This window comes from Sorex araneus, chromosome 1, assembly GCF_027595985.1.
Source record: "Sorex araneus isolate mSorAra2 chromosome 1, mSorAra2.pri, whole genome shotgun sequence".
NCBI lineage: Eukaryota > Metazoa > Chordata > Mammalia > Eulipotyphla > Soricidae > Sorex > Sorex araneus.
In genome coordinates this window covers 196,353,795-196,377,222 of record NC_073302.1, presented here as the reverse complement: position 1 = coordinate 196,377,222, position 23,428 = coordinate 196,353,795, and the positions used below count along the sequence as shown (strand labels likewise).

Sequence of the window (23,428 nt, the reverse complement as noted above, 5' to 3'; positions counted from 1 at the left end):
TGGGCGTCTGGGCCGGGTGTCTGGGTGTCTGGGCGTCTGGGCCAGGCGTCGGGGCGTCTGGGCGTCTGGGCTGGGCATCGGGGCGTCTGGGTGTCTGGGCGTCTGGGCGTCTGGGTGTCTGGGCATCTGGGCGTCTGGGTGTCTGGGCGTCTGGGCGTCTGGGCCGGGTGTCTGGGTGTCTGGGCGTCTGGGCCAGGCGTCGGGGCGTCTGGGCGTCTGGGCCAGGTGTTTGGGCATCTGGGTGTCTGGGCCAGGCGTCGGGGCGTCTGGGCGTCTGGGCCGGGTGTCGGGGCGTCTGGGCGTCTGGGCCGGGTGTCGGGGCGTCTGGGCGTCTGGGCGTCAGGGGGGATTTTCTCCAGCTCAGAGCCAGGAGTAAGACCCAAGCATCACCAAGTGTGGCCCCAAAACCAACAAAAATGATGTTTTGATTTGTCACCATGTTACTGAAGTCGTGACCGGGGATTCTTTTTATTTGGCTTGGGGCCACGCCCGGGGGCGCTCAGGGCTTGCTCCCGGCTCTGCACTGGGAATAATCCCTGGTGGTGCCTGGGGAGCATTGGGGCATGTGCCCAGGTGTGCCCAGGTGTGCCGTGTGCAAGGCAAGAGCCCTCCCACTGTACTGTCTCTCCGGCCTCCCAAGACGTGTCTGTGCCCTTCAAGTTGCCGGGAAAGGCCTCAGAGGGGCTGAGAGCCGGCAGCTGGGTGTCTGCAGCTAGGGGAGCCGTGACATCGGGAGGCAAACGGGTGGTGTGTCAGCTCACGGTGACGGGAGACTACGGTTTCGTTGAGCTTTGCCTTCCTTGAAGAGAACTTTCCCTAGTTAGCCACATGAGTCTGTGTTTTCACTGGGGACCCCCAGCTTGGCAGGTGGTGGTCACTCCCGGCCACCTCTGTGGGTGGTGAGTGGCTGCTCAGGCCTGGCCGGGGTCACACTCGGGCCTCACTGAGGCCCAGCCTGTGCTTGGTCGGCCGCGACTCTGCCTGCTTCAGCGCGGGACTGGGAGCCACAGGACTCGGGGCGGCGTCACCTCATCTGCCACTGATCCTCCCACTTCCACCATGACGGTCTCCAGTCCCTCCCTCCTGCTCCCCACCCCTCTCCTCCCTCTGCCGGCCGTCAGCCTGGTGACCTCTGTGGCGGGCCTCGGGCTGGTTTGTTGTTAGTCTGTGCATCTGACTGATATTCCAGTCCAGCAGCCGGACTGTGAGACAGCACTGCAGGTTCTAGAAGGCCCTGAGCGATTTCTCTCACGACGCTGAAGGCCCTGAGTGATTTCTCTCAGGACAGTGAAGGCACTGAGTGATTTCCCTCATGACGTTGAAGCCCTGAGTGATTTCTCTCACGACGCTAAAGGCCCTGAGCGATTTCTCTCATGACGCTGAAGCCCTGAGTGATTTCTCTCAGGACAGCGAAGGCCCTGAGTGATTTCTCCCACGACGCTGAAGACCCTGAGTGATTTCTCTCACGACAATGAAGACTCTGAGTGATTTCTCTCACGACACTGAAGGCCCTGAGTGATTTCTCTCACGACGCTGAAGGCCCTGAGTGATTTCTCTCACGATGCTAAAGGCCCTGAGTGATTTCTCTCAGGACAGCGAAGGCCCTGAGTGATTTCTCTCACGACAGCGAAGGCCCTGAGTGATTTCTCTCACGACAGCGAAGGCCCTGAGCGATTTCTCTCACGACGCTGAAGGCCCTGAGTGATTCCTCTCACGACGCTGAAGGCCCTGAGTGATTTCTCCTACGACAGTGACATCTCTGCTCTGGATTTCTGATGCCTCTCCTGAGGTGTAGTTTCAGGAGGGAAGAAAGTTCTTGACCACTGCAGGTGGATTCTGGGCCTGAATTCTGAGTGTCTCCTCCACGTCCGTGAATGCCCCTGGGCTTGGCCGTTCTCGCCCGTGACCCGGACCTCCAGGGGCTGCTCAGTGCTGACGGAGGCTGGGCGGGAGGGGGCTGCTGAGAGGCCTCCGTGCCCCGTGCCCGTCTCCCTTCCCCAGCTCACGAGGCTGCTTCCCCCGTGAAGTCACGCGTGTGGAAGGAGCAGCCTTGGTCTAACCTGGTGCCCGGTCCCTGCCATCAGCTCCCCCCAGCAGAGGGCGGTGGCTGAGGGGGGTCCCGTCTGCCAAACCCCCTCTCACCCTCACATGCACTCACAAGCCTGTGCTCGGGCCCTGAGCGCCCTGGGTGGGGACCCCTGAGGCGCCCCCCTCTGCCCTGCAGGTGTGGGGGGGACTGAGCAGAAGCTGGGGGGGTGGGGGGGTGCATCACTAAGGAGCTTCCCCCCGATTGCTCCTTCTTGCCACCGGGCAGAGCCCCGACACAGCAGTGAATCTGGGCCGGACACTATGGGTGGGGGCTGCCGTGTTTCACTGGGCACCCGAGGACAGGCTGGCAGGACAGCCCAGCCGAGCTCATGCCCGGGGCTTTCTAGGACACAGCAGCTGCCGACAGAGGTCTCTCAGGAAGAGGAAGTGCAGGATCTCATTCCGGCACTGTCTCCGCCGGGGAGGCCGCCAGCGTGCCGGGATTATTGATGTCTGATCGTGATCCGATTGATTTTTTCACTCTTAAAAGGACCCGGCAGCTCTTTGCATGGATTTTAGAGCAGCCCGCGCCACGGCAGCGTCCATCTGCAGAGTCCAGATAAGGGCGGTCACCGGAAAGCCCCGAGGCTCCGGGGAACGCGCTCCACTGATTAGACCCGTCCCCGGAACCTGGGTCCGAAGGAAAGCCAGCGTGACCACGAGAGAAAATCACTTAATGGACAAGTGAAAGATAGAAACCCCGCTTACAATTAGTGGTGCCGTAAAAGAGATCAATTGACCATCACACGTGGAATCAAGGCCCTTTCCAGCAGATTCTGAGCGAGGGAACTGAGGCCGGGCACAGAATTCCAGGCCCACTGGGGCTTGCTGAAAGTTATGTTTCATTTCTTTTGCGAAAACCCAGTCTTGCCACTTCCAGCCGTGAGGGTGCACTGTGGCCTGGTCCGTCTCGATCACCTGCCGCCCTGTCCCCCTTGTCCGGGGCATGCCTTGGTCTCGTGTGAACCACATGGCGGGTTCTCCTCTGGCCGGCCTGGGCTGACTCTCACACCCGGCTCTGGTGCTAGCCGTGTCCCTGGGGCCACCTGGGGTTACTGCCTGCGGCCGCCCTGCTGACCCAGGAGCTTGAAGATGCTTGTGGGTCGATTCTCGTTCCTCGTGTGGCCCGTGTTTGTCTCCCTACCTACGTCCTCCTCGTCAAAGGACCCAGAAGCCAACCGCGTGGAACCCTAGCTCTCGCACCCAGACCCTTCTCTTCCTCTCGATCATTCCCCAAACTGTAAACTGAGAAGCTTCCCCACGTTTGTCCCCACTCTCCGCTCGGTGAAATCAGAAATCCAAATCGGTGCCTGTCTGCTCCGGGCCTCGAGGGCCAGCCTCCCTGCCTCTTGCTCCTGCTGACGCCCCCGTGGAGCTGTGCCCCAGCCACGCTCTCGGGAATCTCCGGGTGCTCCAGCTGAGAGGGGGTTGAGGTCTCTGCCAGGGGCTGGGGGCAGTACGGTTCGGACACGAGTTTCACTTCCCGGACTGCTGATGGCTCCGTGCCTTCTAGCGTCTGTAGTGACAGAGCTAAACGGGACCACTCTGGTTTGATTTATTGATAACAGACTAAGCGACGGTGGTTTGCTTCTCAGGGTGCTGTGCACAGTTGCATTTCCACATGGTCGAGTGTCCAGAGTCCCCGTCTCTGTGATGAAGGGACTCTGAGTGACCGCTGGGCTCGGCTGCTCCACTGGGTTGATTCAGGTGACCTCAGGGGCGCCTGTCCTGAGAGCCGGGGGTTGCAGCGACGGGTAGGGAGACCCACTGTGAGAGAAAGCAGGCGAGCAGACGGGTCAGTGCGGGCCGACGTGCAGCCCAATCCCACCGACCCCCCAGTGCAAGTGGATACAGGCCAGCACAGGTGGACGCGTCGCTGGTGAATGATTGATGCCAGAGATCACGGAGAAGTGACAGGGAGGGACGCACACGTCACAGGCATGTCGGTTGTCACTGGACAGAGGAGCCAGACGTGGTTCATGTTTCTTCATTTTAATGTTTCCCAGTTTATAAGTGCTCGTGGGTTAGAAGCAGAGTGGGACGGTCACTCCCAGCGCGTTCCTTGCTGTGTTCCGTGTGCAGGATCTCAGCCCTCAGTGCTCAGGAGCCCCCAGACACCGTCTACAGCCTCACGCGGGCCAGACCCGAGGTCGTCGTTAGAGACCCTCCGCGTCCACTGAGCCACGCAAGTCACCCGGCCCCTTCCCGCGCCTGATTAGGCGCTGATGGTCACTTGGGGAAACCGTCCCTGCCCGGCAGGGAGCTGGCCCCGCCCAGCCCGAGGCGCAGACCAGCACAGAGAGGGGGCTCAGCTGCGGGGCCTCGGGGCCTGCCAGGGGCAAGGGGGGGCCAGGCTGAGGCCCGGCGACAAACCACAGCAGCTGCTTCTGCCGCTCGAGAAAGCTTTGGCTGTGGCATCCCCTGGGGCCGCGGGGCTGAGAGGGGGCCACGTCGTGAGGGTGCAAGAGGGGGCCGCCTCCCAAGGCAGACCCTGAGAGATGCACAAACTCACAGCTGCCTGGAACTCGGGTTGGGGGAGCATGCACTCAGGGTGACTCAGGTACAGGGAAGCGAGCACTCAGGGTGACTCAGCACGGGGGAGCGAGCACTCAGGGTAACTCAGGTACGGGAGAGGGAGCACTCAGAGTGACAGGTGCAGGGGAGCGAGCACTCAGGGTGACTCAGCGCAGGGGAGTGAGCACTCAGGGTTCCGGCTTCCCCCATCCCCTGGCGCGTCTCCCTGGTCTCACTCTGCCTTGTTACGCCGCTGGAACCGCGTCGGCCTCTGCGGGGAGAAACCGGCTCTGCTGCTCAAGCAAACTGGTTGCAGCTTCTCTGCAGCCTCTGACAAAGGCCGATTCCCGGGTACTGAGCCCGGGGTGATTGCCGGGGGTCTCCGTGAGGGCTCAGGCGGAGGCAGGCGAAGCAGCACCGTCCCACGTCTGCTGGGTGCCGGCCGGAGCCTCTGTCTGCCGCCCCTGTCTGCTCACTGGGGGGGCCCTGGGCCTGGACCCCAGTCAGCTGGGTCTTGCCCTGCTGTGCCCGCCGGGAGGCTGGTGGCGGGGAAATGGGCCGTGGTGGGTGGGCTGGTGCCGAGACACTAAGCCCCGCAACGCCTGTATCGTGGACAGCCTTGTGGGCCACGGGGTTTAGACCAAGTGAGAGAAACGCAGTGCAGAGCCCGCGTGTGTCGGCTGGGATCGCCCGTCTCCACGCTGGCAAGCTGGGCACTGCCGCCTGCTTGGGCCACAGGGCAGTCTCGGAATGACTCGGCGTGGCCCCCAGCTCGCCGGCCCCCGTCTCGGGTCTCGGGGGCTTCCTGCTGTCAGACCGCGTGTGAACCAGTCTGGCAGGGACGGACACGGGGTCTGAAAGCCCATCCGGGCAGCGGGCACTTAGCAGGTCCTGGCCTTGGACCCGCCCTAGGTCACTGGCTCCCTGTGCCCTCCCCCCTCCCCCTGCCTCTCTCTGGGGGATTAGTCAGACCTCCAAAGGACAGAGAAGTGCTCCCGTGGGCGGTGTGGCAGGAAGCGGCGTCCTTGCTCAGCGGCCCCCAGCTCAGCCCAGGACCCCCAGAGCAGACGGTCGTCCCTGCCCCCCAGAATCACAGGGGTCTCCGCCTGGATGGGGGAAGTCGGCCCAAGGGTCCCTCCAAAGACCAAGTCTCGGCCGTGGAACCCACCAAACGGACCAGGGGGCCCTGAGGGGCTCCGGTGAGGGAGGTGGGGCGGGTCCGGGAGTCGCGTCCAGACGGGGCCCAGCACGCAGGCTGAACCCTCGCCCCTGCCGACAGCCGCGTGTGCGTGTGGGTGGGGGGTTGGGGAGCAGGGGTGAGTCCGAGGATAAAGGGGCTGTGGCGAGTCAGCCGCCCTCCTCTCCTGGAGAGCAGGGTCCCCAGCCTGGGCAACAGCCTGTGTGGGACCCCCAGACCCCCAGGACTCGCCCTTCGGATAATCTCCGTGTCCGCGATGTGAGGAAATGGTTTCCTGGGTGTGTTGCACCCACGTGACGGTGCTGCCTCCTTTGACTCTAGGTAACCTACGAAGTCACGGGCGCCATCGAAAGGAACAGAGAGTCCCTGGCCCAGAGCCTTCTGTCTGTGATGAAAAGTAAGTGTCCCCGCTGATTAAAATGCCACAGGCACCGCGCTCACTCCCGTCTCTGGATATGGTCCTATAAAATATGCCACCAAGTAAGGGACAGTTGGAACGTCTCTTGCATCCCAATCACCAGAAGAATCGGGCAGGATCGCGCCATGCTGTGCTCGGGTTACAATTTAATTTGGACGCTAGCAGAAACCATAATTTAGCCAGGCTTTTAGCAGATAGAAATATAGAACACCTTCCCGCTCCGGTGGCGTGAATATGAAGAGGCTCTTCTGTGAAGACTGATGAAGATGAATATGGATTTTAGGGTTATTTAGGCCCTGGCGGGGGGAATCTCATGACTCAGGTGGCTCCCAGACACCTATGGGTGCTATTTTATTCTTATGTACGTTAAGTCACAGAGAACCAAAGCTCCGGAAATAGAAGGAGCTTGCAAGTTAATACATGCAGACATACATACATGTGTGACTGTGTGTGTGCATGTAAATGCTCAGGGCTCTGAACACGTCGTGATCCTCAGCACTTGAATAAATGTGTCTGTAATTCCATACTATGCCTAAAATTATATGCCATATATGGTATAATTATCTCCTCTGATAATTATTGTCTTGAGAGCAGCATTCACATTCTCCTAATAACCTTCTCAATGAATTAAAATGTACCAGCATTTGTGCGTTAAGTTGCCGTAAGTGAGAAGGCCGTTCATCTCTGCGGAAAGGAGCGTGTGACAGGCTTTCCTGAGACAGTCGGGTCCCTTTGAGGTGGGAATGAGACATCCCGATCACTTCTGGTCTGAGGAACAAATTTACCTCACATCAAGCAGCACATCGGAACAGTGCCCGTGTTTTTCACGGGGAATTACTCCGCCTGCCTCTCAGAGCCCTGACCGCGGCCTCCCCCGCCCCCACCCCACCCCTGGCAGAGGCGGCCAGCGCCAGCCCGGGCTGGGAAAGGGGCTGGGCCGAAGCAAAAAACGGAAAACACTGGCCTGAGGGTTTCCTGGGGAGCGGCTTCTTCCTGCTGTCCGTGGTTAGGATCTTCTTTTCTGACATTTCCAGGGAAGCCCTCTGCTCTTCGAGAATCTTGGGAACAGCCTGTTTTTGAAATGACTGATGCCATTTCTCAGTATTTTTATTTTTATTTATTATTTATTTTGCTTTTTTGGGTTGCACCCGGCAGTGCTCAGGGATTCCTCCTGGCTCTGCACTCAGGAAATACTCCTGGTGGTGCTCAGGAGACCCTATGGGATGGCGGGGATCGAACTCGGGTCGTGCAAGGCAAACGCCCTACCTGCTGTGCTGTCGCTCCGGCCCTCAGTTTCTTTTTAACGACAGAAAGCTTACTGAAGAGTGAAAGTCTGATGGTTGTGCCTGGGGCTCTGCGTGTACTTTAAGCCCCTCTCGTGAGCACTTGCCAGTGAGTTCCAGCAGCTCTGCCCCATCTTACGTTTCACACTGCCCGACTCCGCCAGGATCAGCCTTCGGCACGAGCCCTGCTTTATTGCAGGGGAGGGCAGGGCCCGCGGGCACGGGGATGCTTTCTCTGCCCCGGGGCCTTTGCTCTCGGGCCGTTTCAGATGGAGACGGGGAGGAGGAGCCCCAGGCGTCGGGGCTCCTACATCTCTGCTTTGATTGCTCCCGAGGGGCCCCTCTCCTGCCCGGCCCGTCACGGCTTCCTCCTCCTCTGCCTCTTGCTGCGGGGCGAGGATGGCGGCTCTGTCCGGCCTGCCCCAGGTTCTTCAGTCTCCTCAGGAAGGAGAGCACGGGGTGATCCAGACGCCCAGACTCGGGGTTAGGAAGACAGAAGAGTTTAGAGTTGGCTGAAAAGTAAGAGATCCGGCCAGGGCGGACCTTAGTGCAGGGCTGAGTGAGTCGAGTCTGGCTCATCTCCGTGGGTGTGTCCGTCGGAAACTGGTGACGAGGATATCCCAGAGAACACGAGGGTTTTCAGGAGCGTCTGGGTAGTTTGAGGCCTCTGGGTTCCCTGTTCGGCCGTTTCCCCGGCCGGGCATCTCCCAGTACCCGAGTGTCCTGTGAGCTAAGGTCGGGGGCGGAATCGGGGGTCGGAGGTCTCCGCTTCACCCTTGTCCCCCGTCTGCCTTCCTTAGTGCGGACCCTGCGCAGGGCGGGCTGACATGAGGAAGGGTAGGTGCTGGCTCGTCTCCAGAGCGCGATGGTGTCTCCACACGCAGAATTCCCTGTGTTCATCCCGCCGGGAGCTGGTTAGGTGACTGCTGGTTCCTGGAAAAGGCCCTGAGGTGAAAACGCCTCTAGACCCAGGGCCCTTGCACCTGCCTGAACGACAAAGGGCCCTTGGGGACAGGGGAGCCTTCCCTTCTAGAACCTTCACTGCCCTCTGCCCCGTTTCACACTGCAGCTCAGACATTCCTTGAGTCAGGCTCGATTCTCCACTGAGGTGTTGGGACAGGGGTCTGGACCCGGAGTCACGGGAACGGGTAGAGTCTAACGCCCAAGAAAAGCCATGGCTCGGGACCCCTGCAGCCTTACTGGGGTAGACAAAGACAGACCCCTCCTCGCCTTCACCTAGTCACGCAGCCACGACGTGGAGGGGACTGAGTCCTGCACAGACAGACAGACAGACAACAGACAGACAACAGACAGACACAGGCAGACAGAGACAGACAGACAGACACAGGCAGACAGACACAGACAGACAGACACAGACAGACAACAGACAGACACAGACACAGACAGACAGACAGACAGACACAGACACACAGACACAGACAGACAACAGACACAGACAACAGACAGACACAGACACACAGACACAGACAGACAACAGACAGACAGAGAGACAGACAGACAGAGAGACACAGACAGACAACAGACAGACACAGACAGACAAAGAGACACAGACAGAGAGACAGACAGACAGAGAGACACAGACAGACAACAGACAGACACAGACAGACAGACAGATAGACACAGACAAAGAGACACAGACAGAGAGACACAGACAGACAGAGAGACACAGGCAGGCAGACACAGACAGACAGACACAGACAGACAGACACAGGCAGGCAGACACAGATAGACAGACATACAGACAGACAGACAGAGGCAGGCAGACATAGACAGACAGACACAGACAGACAGACAGACACAGGCAGGCAGGCACAGACAGGCAGACACAGAGACAGAAACAGACAGACACAGACAGACAGAGAGACACAGACAGACAGAGAGACACAGACAGGCAGAGAGACACAGACAGAGAGACACAGACAGACAGAGAGACACAGGCAGGCAGACACAGACAGGCAGGCAGGCAGGCACAGACAGACAGACACAGATACAGACAGAGAGACACAGACAGACAGAGACAGGCAGGCAGGCACAGACAGGCAGACACAGAGACAGACAGACAGACGCAGACAGAGGGTGGTGTGCCGTGGCCCACACACGCGCCCTGTGCGAGGAAGGGCGAGAAAGCGGGGCGGCTGCGGGAGTGGACAGATGCTGAAGACACTCAGGGCTCGGAGGAAGGTGGGGGCCTGGGGCCAGACCCGGGGCCTGGGGCCGGGAGGTGGCGGCTCCTGAAGGATCACCCAGAGCCGTGGGGGCGGGGGGGTGACTCCCAGGGGCCGAAAGGAACTCGGTCCCGGGGGCCCTGCAGGGGTGCTGCCCCCAGTCTCATCTGCTTGCCCCCCAGCCAGCGAGAACGTCATCATCAGCCACCTGTTCCAGTCGAAACTGTCGCCCACGGGGTCCCTCGTGTCCTGCCCACCGGCCCCTGCCCTCCGGGGACAGCAGGCCCTGCTGCTCAGTAGGACGGCGACCGCTGCGGCCGCGGGGGAGAGCAGGAGCTACCTGGAGCTGGGCAAGGTAGGGCGTCCGCCGTGCCTCTCAGGTGCCGGGTCCGGCTCGGCCGCGCGGGGCGGGGGCGGGGCCGGGCTCCATCCCCCAGGGTCAGGGACAGGGCTCGTCCCAGGGGCCCCCCGGGGGCAGGCCAGTGCGTGTGGGCACTGGGGCTCGGCCCCGCGTCCTGCCCGCCTGCTTCTCTCTGGGCCCAGACAGTGAGTCTGGACACGTGACCTCAGGAGTGACCTCGGCTACCTCCCTCTGGACGACCACCACTGGGCGTCTTCCCGCGCCCAAACTGGACTGTCGTCCTTTCGCTTATCTAAGAGGCCACGCTGTCTCCCTACTTTTCCATGTTTCTAGCTTATTTTGCACTCACTTTGTGCTGTCTTTATAGCATTTTATTTTTGTGTATTATATTTTATATCATGCTTTGTATCATGTCTTACTTGCATATTATTCCCATGTTCTAAGGCCCGTTCAACATGTAGAATGTGCTCTGCCTGGAACATCCATGCCTGTCTCTGAAATAAGGAAATCGAGTCAAAACATAACAGAGTTGTTTCAAATCTGAGAGACAGTAGAAATAGCCCCATTTGAGAGGCCAGTTCTGGGTTGGAGACCAGTTTGGGTTGGCTGCCTTCAATAAAACTGTGGGGCAAAAATGACAACTATAATTAGGAAGGGGTCCAGCAAAATCTTCCTGGGATACACCTTAGCTTCTATCAATTAAGATAAAAGCATAACTAAAATCAACTTTATTTAAGAAGAGGGGTATGTCTGTGTGTTTGTGCGCATGTGCATGCATGTATGTGTACATATGTATATGTGGTGCATGTGTGTGTGCATGTGTGTACGTGCATGTGTGTCTGTGTCTATGTATGTGCATGCGTATGTATATGTGTGTGCACACATGCATGTGTGTGTGTGTTCGTGTGTGTCTCTGTCGGTGTGTGTATGTGCATGTGTGTGTGTGTGTGTGTGTGTGTGTGTGTGTGTGTGTGTGTGTGTGTGTGCAGGGCATTTAGCCATCCACCCTGAGATGGGGCTTCCTGAATCCGGTCCTTTCAGAGCGGGCTGAGGCGGGCAGTCAGGCTCCATGCATGCAGAGCGGGCTTGCTCACAGGGGAAGGACGCAAGGGCCCCCTCGGGAGGGAGTGCTCCGCCCTTGGCTCAGCCGGACTTCCTGGCCGGCCCTTTCTCAGTCATTCTGGAAATCAAGTAAGAAATCACCACACACCTCTAAACTGTAATTTTTAGCCTTAATTATTAAACATCACCAGGCAGAGACGCCATTAGTCTTTTCCCCCCGGACGGCGAGGGGAGATAATTCAGCCGCTCCCCACCCCGAGAGGGGGGCCGGGCTTCCATTTCCAGGGCCGGAGATTTATTGATGACAGTGACTCCGTGAGGCTCCTCTCCCCGCGCCCCTGCAGGAGCCCGGCGCGCCCCTCTGCTCCCTGGCTGCGGGACGGGCCCCCGAGGGCGCAGCTGAGCTCCCGTCCCCTCAGGTCTGCGAAGGTGCAGCCCGGGTCCACGCGCTGCCCCAAGTCCCGCCCACCAGCCCGGCCCTCACACACGCGGCCCACAGGAGGGGGAGCGGTGCCCGCCCCCACTCCCGCGGGGAGGGACTCTGCACACGTCTCCCTCCTGGAAGACCTTTTTATTTAATGATAAATGATTTTGGATCGATAGATGCGTGGGTCTTAGTCTGGTGATTCTGTGAAATATAATAGTACATTAGTACCTGGGACACCTTTTAACCCCGGACAGAATTTAATTAATTTCCTCCTGCCCTCTTATCCATACCCACTGGTTTCATGCCTGTGGCCAGCTGTTGACTCCATTACCCTGGATTCTTTGCTATAGGGGCGTGTGTGTGTGTGTGTGTGTGTGTGTGTGTGTGTGTCTGTGTGTGTGTGTAAGAGGTTGATATATTTATAGTAAAGACAGATTCGTCGTTTTTCAGAGAGGTAATTTGCAACCTCTTATGTAAAAAAAAAATAAGAAAAAGGGGAATAAAAACAAGTAAGAAACCAATAATAGACCTAGAATAATCAGACGATGAGTCTTTAAACATTAAATCTTTGGGCTGGAGCCATAGCACAGCAGGGAGGGCGTTTGCCTTGCCCATGGCCGACCCGGGTTCAATTACCAACATCCCATATGGTCCCCTGAGCACTGCCAGGAGTAATTCCTGAGTGCAGAGCCAGGAGTAACCCCTGTGCATGGCCGGGTGTGACCCAAAACATAAGAAAAATTAAAATAAAAATAAATAAACATCAAATGGGACACCACGCAAGGCTGTTTTCACTCAGGGTGCCCCAGGGGGGAAGGGTGAGACCCCTCCCCGCCCCAAGGGACCCAGCCCGGGCAGCCGACCTCCACTTCCCAACCGCGGCCATGCTCCAGGCCGCTTTCCAGATCAACACATTATAAAACACTTCCTACCCATTTTCCATAATTACCACACCATATATGATAGAGTTCAGGCAGTAGGCAACAAATCATAGAGTAATACACACACACACACACACACACACACACACACACACACACACCCCTCTCAGAGAGCCCGGCAAGCTACCGAGAGTATCCCGCCCACACAGGCAGAGCTTGGCAAGCTCCCCGTGGCGTATTCGTTATGCCAAGAACAGTAACAACAAGTCTCATTCCCCTGACCCTGAAAGAGCCTCCAATCGTTGGGAAAGACGAGTAAGGAGAGGCTGCTAAAATCTCAGGGTTGGGAGGAGTAGAGACGTTACTGGTGCCCGCTCGAGTAAATCGACGCACAACAGGATGGCAGTGACACAGTGACAGTGAAACACCAAATCTTTGTGGCACAAGAGTCTCCTCTTGCAGCCAGGGAGCTGGAGCAGCAGTTCAGTTGCACACGACCGTCCTCACTGCAGCCCCCGTGTGTGGTCCCCTGAGCACGGAGGCAGGAGTCCCCCTGGAGCACTGCCGGGGTGCGCTCCAAGGTGAATGAAACAGCATCGTTTGGCCTACGCGTGAGCTGCGTTGCGGCAGGATGTGTGCGGCCATCCGTACCGGGCGGGGTGGGCGCCTGCTGTGGCGGTGGGGCCCTCCCTGCCCGGAGCCGGGCTGCTCCTCCCCCACTGGCCGTCGTAGAGCCCGCGTGTCTGAGAATGTGGGAGCGGACACACCGCGCCTTCCTGAGGGCATGGGGGTGGTGACGGCGTGCTGCCTCTGTCTCCCCACAGTTACTGAAGAAGAAGGGAGCGAGCGCCTTCCTCCAGCGCCTGGAGCGGACGGGACCCGCCACGGTCGCGTCCCAGCTCCGGGTGAGTCCCTCAGCGAGCCACGGAATTGTGATTTTTAAGAGTTACTGATTGGGGCTGGGGCGATAGCACAGCGGGGAGGGCGTTTGCCTTGCACACAGCCGGCCTGTGTTCAGTCCCCGGCATCCCATATGGTCCCCTGAGCACTGCCAGGAGTAATTCCTGAGTGCAGAGGCCGGAGGAACCCCTGAGCATCACCGGGTTGGCCCAAAAGGCAAAGAAAAAAAATTTACTGGGAATTGAGTTTTAGATGTCCAATATTTTGGCTCCAGACCCTCCCCCCGTGTCCTGCTTCCCTTGGCTGGGGGTCCCGCCCCCTCTGCACGCCCACCCGAGCCCGTCCCCCGGCTGGCACATCCCTCAGCTTGGTTGCTGGAGTTCGGGCCCCCGGCGCTCAGTGCTGTCGTGGGGCGAAGGCGCCCCCTCCCTGCCTCTGGGGAGTCAGCTCCTTGTCCTCGTGTCCCCAGAAATCCCTGGCGGACATTCTCGGGAAGCTCGTGACATGCACCCCGCACTTCGTCCACTGCATCAAGCCCAACAGCGCCCAGCGGCCCGACGCCTTTGATAGCTGCTCTGTGTCCGCTCAGCTGCGCTACATCGGGGTCCTGGAGATGGTGAGGCTCAGCCGGTACGGGTACCCCGTGCGCCTGCCCTTCTCGAGCTTCCTGGAGAGGTGAGCTGCGCTCCCAGGGCCCGTCCCCGGGGGCAGGCAATGTGGGGGGGGGGCTCCGCTTTCTTCCTGGCTGCTGGCCTGCTGGGGGCGGGGGCACCTGGGTAAGTGGGGGGGGAGGGGGAGGCCGCTGGATGGCGCCAGGCTGCTATTGAGAACCACTGACTTGTACTGACCCTTGGATTTAAAAACTTGTGAAATTGGAGCTGGAGCGATAGCACAGCGGGGAGGGCGTTTGCCTTGCATGCAGCCAACCCAGGTTCGATTCCCAGCATCCCATACGGTCCCCGGAGCACTGCCAGGGGTGATTCCTGAGTGCATGAGCCAGGAGTGACCCCTGTGCATCACCGGGTGTGACCCAAAAAGCAAAAAATAAAAAACAAACTTGTGAAGTTGTTGCGTAGACTTGATATGATATGAATGCATCGTGTAATTAGTAATGGTAATGTAGTTATGGGACTACTAATGAGAGATTAGTATGATAACACTAATTATTCTTAATTAGTCAAAGAATAATAGTAGTCGTCTTACATCTGTTGTTGTATGTATTGCGGTGCTCATAGCCAGCAGTGCTGGGGTCTGCCAGGGCCCTACCTGGTGGTGCGGGGGGGCATGCAGTCTTGGGGGTGGAAATCGGGGCCTCAGGCAAGCAGGGCGTGTGCTCCTCAGCCCCAGGCTCCTCCCTTCACAGCTGGAGTCGGGCCTGGTTCCAAGGATCCAGCACACTCTGTGGAAAGCCATTTTCGACAATAAAGTTTTATTGGTTCACGGCTCCCGGGCTAGATATTGAGAACGAGCTTTGTCAGCTGGCGAAAATAGTCCAGGGACAGGCGGAAAGAACGCCAGGATGCATCTGCATTTAGTGGTTGTGTGTTTGAAGAGAGAAAGCGGGCTGGAGAGAAGATGCAGGGCGGGGTCTCGCTTTGCATCAGCACCACAGACCCCTTGGGGCCCCCGGGGGAGACCCCTGAGATCAGGCCACGAGCAGGCCCTGAGCACCACTGTGGGACCCCAAAACGAGCAAACAAGTAGGCAGAGAAACAAGAATTTTAAAGTCGTAGTTCCAGTGTACCAGGGTCACAGTGGCGAGGGATGACACGCACCCACGGCCTGGATGCTCGTGCACGCGACGTCTCAAGGCTCCTGATGCTCGTTTCCTTTAAGGCACTAACGTGACGAAGCTAAAGCAAAATCCTGCCGTCTTAACTAGGGGCTTCTAACGCATAAATCATGACTTAACTTTTACATTCAGTCGCTTTTAACGCTTGTTCCGGGGGCCTGGGGAGAAGTGTTTTTTTCTTGTGCGTTTGGCGACTTTCACAAGGACACAGTGAGCAAACTAATAAGAGCTATGAAAGCTATGAACCCCAGCCATGCACTTGCCAAGGACCCTCGGATTCTCGAGGAGGAGGGGTGACGTTGCCCCAAGTCCCCGTGAGTTGCCCGTACAGCGGGCATTTGAACTGCCAGAACGTATGTTCCGGGAAGCAAGATCTCCGTGTCCAGACACTCAGAGGTGGACTGTGGGTGAGGCAGAGCTGCCGTCTCTGGTCTGGCCTCTCCCTGCTCGCCCTGTGGACCGCCTCTCCCTGTCCCCCCCACCCCGCTCCCCTCTGACCCTCCTCTCCCTGTTCACCTCCCTGGCTGGGCGTCTGATGAGGCCGTTGCTCTTCATTTGGGGGATAGAAGTCGAACCCCCCAGCCCCATCCCCTGCGAACACGAGTGGACTTTGGGCCCAGCGCCCAGAGGCTGAGACCTGCTCATAAGCGCCCAGCCCCCACGCTCTGGTCAGAACCTCGGGAGGGGGCCGGGTCTGGCCGCCTCTGCTCGTGCCCAGTGCTCTCAGGAGCGTCACGGCAGCTCCCAACCAGGCTACAAGAACAGAGTCCTCTGACCTCGGGTGCCATCAGGATCGTGTTAGAATCCAGGTCCCGGGTCCCCATCCGTGAACCACGTGAGGCCCCTGAGTCAGCATTTCTGACAATTCCCAGATGAGGCCCATCCCCTCGTGCTGAGACCACCTCCGGGGCCACATTTCTAGCCACTTGGGGACGTGGGGACAGTGGCGTTCCCTGCTGTTGACCCCTAGTGAAGCTTCTGCAAATGTCCTGCTCATCAAAGTGGACTTTGGGGCCTGGGGGTTTCCGGGATCGACTGGGTCTCCGTCCCCTGGTCTGCCGAGATGGCCCAGGGTGTCACACGCCCTGAGGATCCAGAGGAACTGAGGATGGATTTCCGTAGGAAGGAGGAGCCATCCCCCCACCCCCGTGAACCGGCTGCAGTGTTCGAGCGCATTCTGTTGGTCGGTTGTATTAACCCGCCCTGGAAGCATGAATCAAAGCTGTGTCTTAAGGGGGTCTCTGGTGCCCCTGGGGAAACCCTTGGTGATGAGGGTCTCGGGATCAGCCTTTCAATCAGCAGTTGCTTGAGTCAGTCTGGTGCCCCAGAGGACGGTGCAGCCGCCTGTGCCTGTGCTTTGCTGTGTGTGCAGTGGGACAGGCCACAGGCTACACTGACTAGAAAAGCGTCTACCTCTGGGTCTCGTGCTTCCCAAGACGAGTCTTATGTGTATATTTTGCCGGAGCTACTCTCGAGGGAACAGCCCGTGCAGTTATTATCATTTAGAATTAATTACGATTTCTCGTCTTTCGGGGGTGGTCACCCTTCTTAATCCATCCCTCCGGGCAGGGAGCTCGCCTGATTCTCGGTCACACTGTCGGGGAATTATAGATGTTTAATCAATGTTTTCAGAATGCACAGGGCCATGAAGATCCGTGGCGACTTAATTGAGAGCAGTGTTTCTGCCTAGCGGGATTTATCTGTGACGAGAGAGCAGAGATGAGAAATGGCACTTCCTGGGGAACCTTTGCATCTCCTTCGCTCTCTGCTTTTGTGTCCACACCCCACAGTGCTCAGGGCTTACTCTGCTCTCAGGGATCACTTCTGGCAGTGCTCACTCCTATGCATGGTGCCAGGGACCAAACCAGAATCAGCTGCACACGGCACCCTCCTTAGCCCCTGTCCTGTCCCTCCGGCCCCGTGTGTCTCTCACCAGCCATGGCCCCACAAGGAGACGTGAGTCCTGCGTCTGCTCTGACTGGCAGTGACCCGCCGGTAGGGGCAGATGCTTCATTCACTTCGGTGGAGATCGGCTGTTCTCTTACACGAAGGGCACCAGCGTGGGACGTTATCTCGAAATGCACCAGCTGTAGAAAGGCGACTAATGTCCATGGAGCCTGAAGCACACGGGCTCCGGCCGGCTTTCAGGCACTCGGGCCGCTTGGGAGGGCTCAGAGACTCCCCTGGGTGGTGACGCACTGTGAGAGCAGCAAGGCTCAGGGGGGAGACGAGATCTCGGGCACCGAAGTAGCTGCTGTCAGAAGCCCCCGTGTGAAACACTGACGGCCTCGGTCCCTCGTCGTGCTCAGACCTCACCCCAGAGAACGGCAGCTGCCCCAACACGGAGAATGCAGGAGAGGGAGGGCGGAGAGAGCCCAGCGGGCATTGCGCTGCCCCGTGTGCCAGTGACCTAGCCTCGTACGGGGCACTGTGTGTGGTTCCGCAAGCACCACAAGGAGTCCTCCCTGAGCACAGAGCCAGGAGTCCACCCTGAGCACAGAGCCAGGAGTCAGCCCTGAGCACAGAGGCAGGAGTCAGCCCTGAGCAAAGTCGTGAGTCCTGAGCACAGAGCCAGGAGTCAGCCCTGAGCACAGAGTCAGGAGTCAGCCCTGAGCACAGAGCCGTGAGCCCTGAGCACAGAGCCAGGAGTGAGCCCTGAGCACAGGGCCAGGAGTCAGCCCTGAGCACAGAGTCAGGAGTCAGCCCTGAGCACAGAGCCGTGAGCCCTGAGCACAGAGCCAGGAGTCAGCCCTGAGCACAGGGCCAGGAGTCAGCCCTGAGCACAGAGTCAGGAGTCAGCCCTGAGCACAGAGCCGTGAGCCCTGAGCACAGAGCCAGGAGTGAGCCCTGAGCACAGGGCCAGGAGTCAGCCCTGAGCACAGAGTCAGGAGTCAGCCCTGAGCACAGAGCCGTGAGCCCTGAGCACAGAGCCAGGAGTCATCCCTGAGCACAGAGCCAGGAGTCAGCCCTGAGCACAGGGCCAGGAGTCAGCCCTGAGCACAGGGCCAGGAGTCAGCCCTGAGCACAGGGCCAGGAGTCAGCCCTGAGCACAGAGCCAGGAGTCAGCCCTGAGCACTGCCCTGTGTAAGCCCCCCTCACCCACAGTTAAGGAAATGCAGGGGTCTCACAGCCCAGTCCCACTGATGACCCGGCACAGGGCAGGGCAGGGTCTGGCCCCACCCGCTCCTGGGCGGTGGACCCCAGAGGTTCAGGCTGTGAGAGAACGATCCAGAAGCCCTCCGTGTGGGGGGGAAACGGTGCCTCTCGGGCAGAAATGTGAATTAATCACTCGGGGCCGCCCGGCCTGGCTGGCAGGGGCCCGAGCTCTCGGGACGCCTTGCCAGGTTGGAGCCGTCCTGCTGGCCCGCCTGACCTCAGCCACACGGGGGAGCCAGCCTTTGGGTGGACAGTGCAGAGGGGGAGAGGGAAGGGGGAGGCCGGGACATAGAGAGGAAGGGAGGGAAGGAGCGGAGGAGCAGGAAAAGGCCCGGCCCCCGCGCCCCCCTCGGCCCCCCGCGCCCCTCCTTACCCCCTCCCCACCCTCTGCTCTGGCCGCAGTGGCCCTGTGTCCGCGTCCCTGCATCCCGGGAGGGCGTCAGGGCTGTGGGCTGTGGGTGACTCAGCTCCGCCGGCCGCCACCTGCTCTGTCCCTGGGTGCTGGACGCTGTGTCAGCCCAGCAGGCGGGTGGTCTGGGCTGGGCACCGGGGCTTCGGGCCGGGCAGGGGGCTGGGGACCTCAGGCACAGCCTCGGAGTGTGACCCCCCCCCGTGGGGCTGCCTCCCCGGCCTCCGCCCGCCCGGCCCAGCGCTGCAGCTGCTGCCTCCTCCCCCCGCACCCCTCCTCCCCCACCCCCCATATCCCCTCCCCGTCCTCCTCCAGCTCCTCCAGCTCCTTCCCCTCTCACGGCCCCCCCACAGTCCTCCCTAGTCCTCCTGCCCCCCACGAGCCTCCCCTCCTCCTGCCCTGCCCTCCATCCCTCCAACCCTCCATCCCTCCAATCCTCCATCCCTCCGTCCCTCCATCCCTCCTGCCCTCCATCCCTCCAACCCTCCATCCCTCCAATCCTCCATCCCTCCATCCCTCCATCCCTCCAACCCTCCATCCCTCCATCCCTCCATCCTTCCATCCCTCCATCCCTCCATCCCTCCATCCCTCCACCCCTCCATCCCTCCATCCCCCCGTCCCTCCATCCCCCATCCCTCCATCCCTCCATCCCTCCAACCCTCCATCCCTCCATCCCTCCGTCCCTCCTGCCCTGCTGCCCTGTCCGGCCATCGTCCTCCCTCCCACCCTCTCCGTCCTCCTCCCCTGCCCGGCTCCTCTCTCTCCTCCCACTAGCCCGTCCTGCTGTCCCGCTGTCCCCTTCCTGCCCGTCCCCAGGCCCTCGCCTTCCCTGCCCTTCCTCCCGTCCTCCCAGGGCAGGGCAGCCCTTCGCCCGCCCGAGGCCCCTGCCCTGTGGGCTCCCGGGCGGGCCCCGCGGACAGCACGGCTGGGGCCAGGCGCCAAGGGGAGGGCAGCCTGGCAGTGAGCGCCAGGCTCCTGGGGACACGCAGCACCTCGGCCCGGCCGAGGGGCCCTGCCTCGGGGTCCTGAGGAGGGGCCGGGAGCCGTCGGGGGTACCCGTGTCATGGGACCCTGCGCCTCGAGCAGGACGGCACCCACCCAGAGCACTGCACTTGGGGCTGTCGGGCTCTACCTGGGCGTCCCCAGTCCTGCCAGTGAGCGTCAGAGCGTGCCGGAGCTCTCATGGTCATGCCAGGCGTCATGGTCATGCCAGGCGTCATGAGAAGGTCTCATGCCCAGCCAGGCTCCAGGCAGCCCCTCCCGCGACTCAGCCTGACGCCCTGTCTAGAACGGCTGTGTTCATCCTTCCTGCCCCTCCCTCCCCTACCCCCTCCCCTCCCCTCCCCTCCTCTCCATGCTCCCCTCTCCTCCTCTCCCCTCCCCTCCTCTCTCCTCCCCTCCTCTCCATGCTCCCCTCTCCTCCTCTCCCCTCCCCTCCTTTCCCCTCCCCTCCTCTCCATGCTCCCCTCCCCTCCTCTCCTCTCCCCTCCCCTCCCCTCCTTTCCCTCTCCTTCTCCTCACCTTTCCCCTTCCCTTCCTTTTCTTTCCTTTCTTTCAGCTTTTGGGCGGCTCCTGGTGATACTCAGGGGTCACTCCTGGCTCTGCTCTCAGGGGTCACTCCTGGCAGTGCAGGGAGGACCATATGGGATGGCGGGGATGGAACCCGGGTCAGCCGTGACTGGCCGTGTTCTTGAGTGTGGCCGTTGGTCTCCTGCGTCCATGACCGCTCATGCCTGGCTGGCTTTGGCGCCCTGGGGGGCTATTAGCCGCGGGCGTCTCCTCTGCGAGTCGGGAGTGCTCCCCTTGCACGCAAGGCCGGCCGAAGGGCGGCTGGGGAAGCAGGTCTGTGGAGACGGGCAGATCCTGAGCCCTGGGCCCGAGGGCGGGCGGGCTCTGCACAGGCCAGCTGCTTGGCCAGCCCGGTCACTGCAGGGCCTCCGTGTCCAGCTCTCTCCTTCGACCCGGGCCTGACCCCTGCCCGTGCCGTCTCTGCCCCGGCTCAGTGGGACTCCCCAGGCCTGTGCCCGCTGCCCTCCGGCCCGGGCCCATGGCTGGAGCCGTAGTGTCCACTCCTGGCTTGCTCTGTCCTCTGGCCCTGGGCCTTGGGCCATGGTCAGCGGCTGCCACTGTCAGTGGTTCGGCTGGCTCCTCCGGGCACATGTGTGTGTGAGTATGTCTGTGTGTATGTGTGTGAGTGTGAGAGTGTGATTATGTGTGAGTGTGTGATTTTGTGCATGTGTGTGTGGGAGTGTACATGTTTGTGTGCATGTGAATGTGCGTGTGAATGTGTATGCACGTGTGTATGAGTGTGTGAGTGTGTGAATGTGTGTGAGTGTGTGCATGTGTCAGTGTGCCTGTGTGTGTGTGTGTGTGAGAGAGAGAGAGAGAGCCGCCGTCCATGAGGTGGGTGTGGGAAGGGACCAGGCGGTGGTGTCCACTTTACCTCTTACTGGGCCCCCCCAGCCACTCCATGACTATTTGTTGGGCCTCCTGTTGGGGGTCAGCCGGACACTGAGTGGGGCCAGAGAGGTGACCCAGAGGGATGGCGCTTGCCTTGCCCCTGGCTGGCCTGGGTTTGACCCTTATAATCCCCTGTGGCCCCTGAGCTCCGCCAGGAGGGTCTGAGCACAGAGCCAGGGTAAGCCTGAGCACAGCCCGTGTGGCTCAGAAATACATGACCAACACAGTTAATTAACTGGATCAAACAGACATGCACGCATGCACACACACATGCACACACACGCATACACGCACGCGCACACATGTACACACAACCCAGACACACATGCATCTCTGCTACTTGAGCTGCAACAGCAGGAGCTTCCCTTATGTCCCCTAGAACACACACACGCACGCACCACACGCACACACACACACACACGCACACACATGCATGCACACACAGATGCACACCCCCCACACACACATGCATCTCTGCTACTTGAGCTGCAACAGCAGGAGGTTCCCTCACATCGTCTAGAACACACACACGCGCACACACACACACAAACTCACTCATCTCTGCAACAGCAGGAGCTTCCCTCAAGTCCCCTAGAACACACACATGCGTGTGCACACACACATGCGTGTGTACACACACACACGCACACACATACGTTCGCACACACACATACCCCACACACACATGTATTTCTGCTACTTGAGCTGCAACAGCAGAAGGTTCCCTCACATCGTCTAGAACACACACACGCGCACACACACACACACAAACTCACTCATCTCTGCAACAGCAGGAGCTGCCCCACGTCCCCTGGCACACATGGGGACTCACATGGGGACTCGGCTCAGAGAGCCGTGCGCCGTGGGCAGGGTTTGGGCGGGAGTCGGGGAGAGGGTGGGCCCGCTCCCTGCAGGCCGGGCCCGTGTGCACCCACCTTGGCTCTGGAGCTGCCTTCCTACTGGTCTCCCCGGGGTCCCCTCCAGGACACGGTCATCTCTGTCCTCGCCCTTGGCGCCATGTGCAAGGGGTGGAGGGACGTGCTGGGTCCGTGCTCAGTCGTGACTCCCTGTGGGATGGACTGAGCACTCGGGGGCGTGTCTGAGCGTTTTGCAGAGCTGTGGTGCGGCTCCAAGATGGCACTCACTGATCTGATACAAGATGCAGTATTGGACCAAAATATTTATCCTCCAGCTTAAAATCTCTGCTGTAATTATACCTAAATATTTCCATTTTTAGGCCACCAGTTATGCATTACTGTGAGCTGCTGAGTTTTTGGCCTGGTTGTATGAATAATAGTCTATATCATTTCCCCCAAAATGCTGAATCATTCTCTGAAAATTCTAGTCTATGCAAGGATTGGTCTATGGATTGGCACTCCTAATCCAACGTTGGTACTCCTAATTCAATAATAACTAATATTGCAGTAGTGCCTTCGTATTGATTTTAAAATGACTTTATTATTGGATATTATTTCTTCTTTGCAATGCTTTGTTAAGTACAAACACTTGCTGTGATATTTACTGCAAAGATAGAAAATTTATGCGGTAGATATATTTTTAAGAATAAGAACATCAAATCACAGCAGACACCATTGATAATCTATGTTTAGGTGAGAAGCTATTTTTAATTCAGGGTGGTTTATAGTTAGCACTGACCCACTTTATGGAGTTTTTATTATTTTCTCTCTTGAATGCCTGACTTCAGCGACATGGTTGTAAGACTATTACTTAAACTCCAAGACTTTACTTCCCTGGCGTTTGATAATAAAGGTAACAGCATTTAGAATGATTTAGTTTTAGAATAAAACTCATTTGTTTTCTTGTCAGGAAATCCATATTTGGATTTGTATAATCTGTTTTTGTAGTTTAAACCCGTGTTCTCCTAAGTATCTCCCCCCTGTGACCTGCGAAACTCCCAACACGCTTCTGCACAGGCTCTCACGCGCTTTCCCCGTGTTGTCAGAGTGGGTTAACGTGTTAGGAAGGAACTTTGGATTTTCTCAGAATAGGGAGGCCCTGGGGGAGGGGCCTGAACGTCGTGAGAGATCTGAGAAGAATCCACTAAGCAATGTGGAAATTGTCTTTGGTGACATTTGCACAACCTCAACTAACAATTGGGGTGAGGTGACTTTTTTCCAACTCTGATCAACATGACGCTAAAAACTCAGAGTCCTGCCTCAATATTAGAAGACCTAATCTGGCAGTCATCAAAACCATGTCTTCCCCTTTAAGAGAAGAACTTCTGTTTGTTCTCTACTAAGAAAAGGAAACCATCGTTACTACAGGAGATTTA

The 23,428-nt window shown here is 58.9% G+C and overlaps 1 protein-coding gene across 1 annotated transcript in view; it reads left to right on the top strand.

Annotated features, from left to right (window-relative positions):
- The window catches only part of MYO16 (myosin XVI), a 310,488-nt gene that overhangs the window by 204,824 nt on the left and 82,236 nt on the right, over positions 1 to 23,428 (top strand). The window contains 4 exon segments of the mRNA XM_055126930.1: positions 6,122 to 6,197; positions 9,870 to 10,042; positions 13,243 to 13,323; positions 13,788 to 13,993. Of these exon segments, the coding sequence (XP_054982905.1) occupies positions 6,122 to 6,197; positions 9,870 to 10,042; positions 13,243 to 13,323; positions 13,788 to 13,993 (536 nt within the window).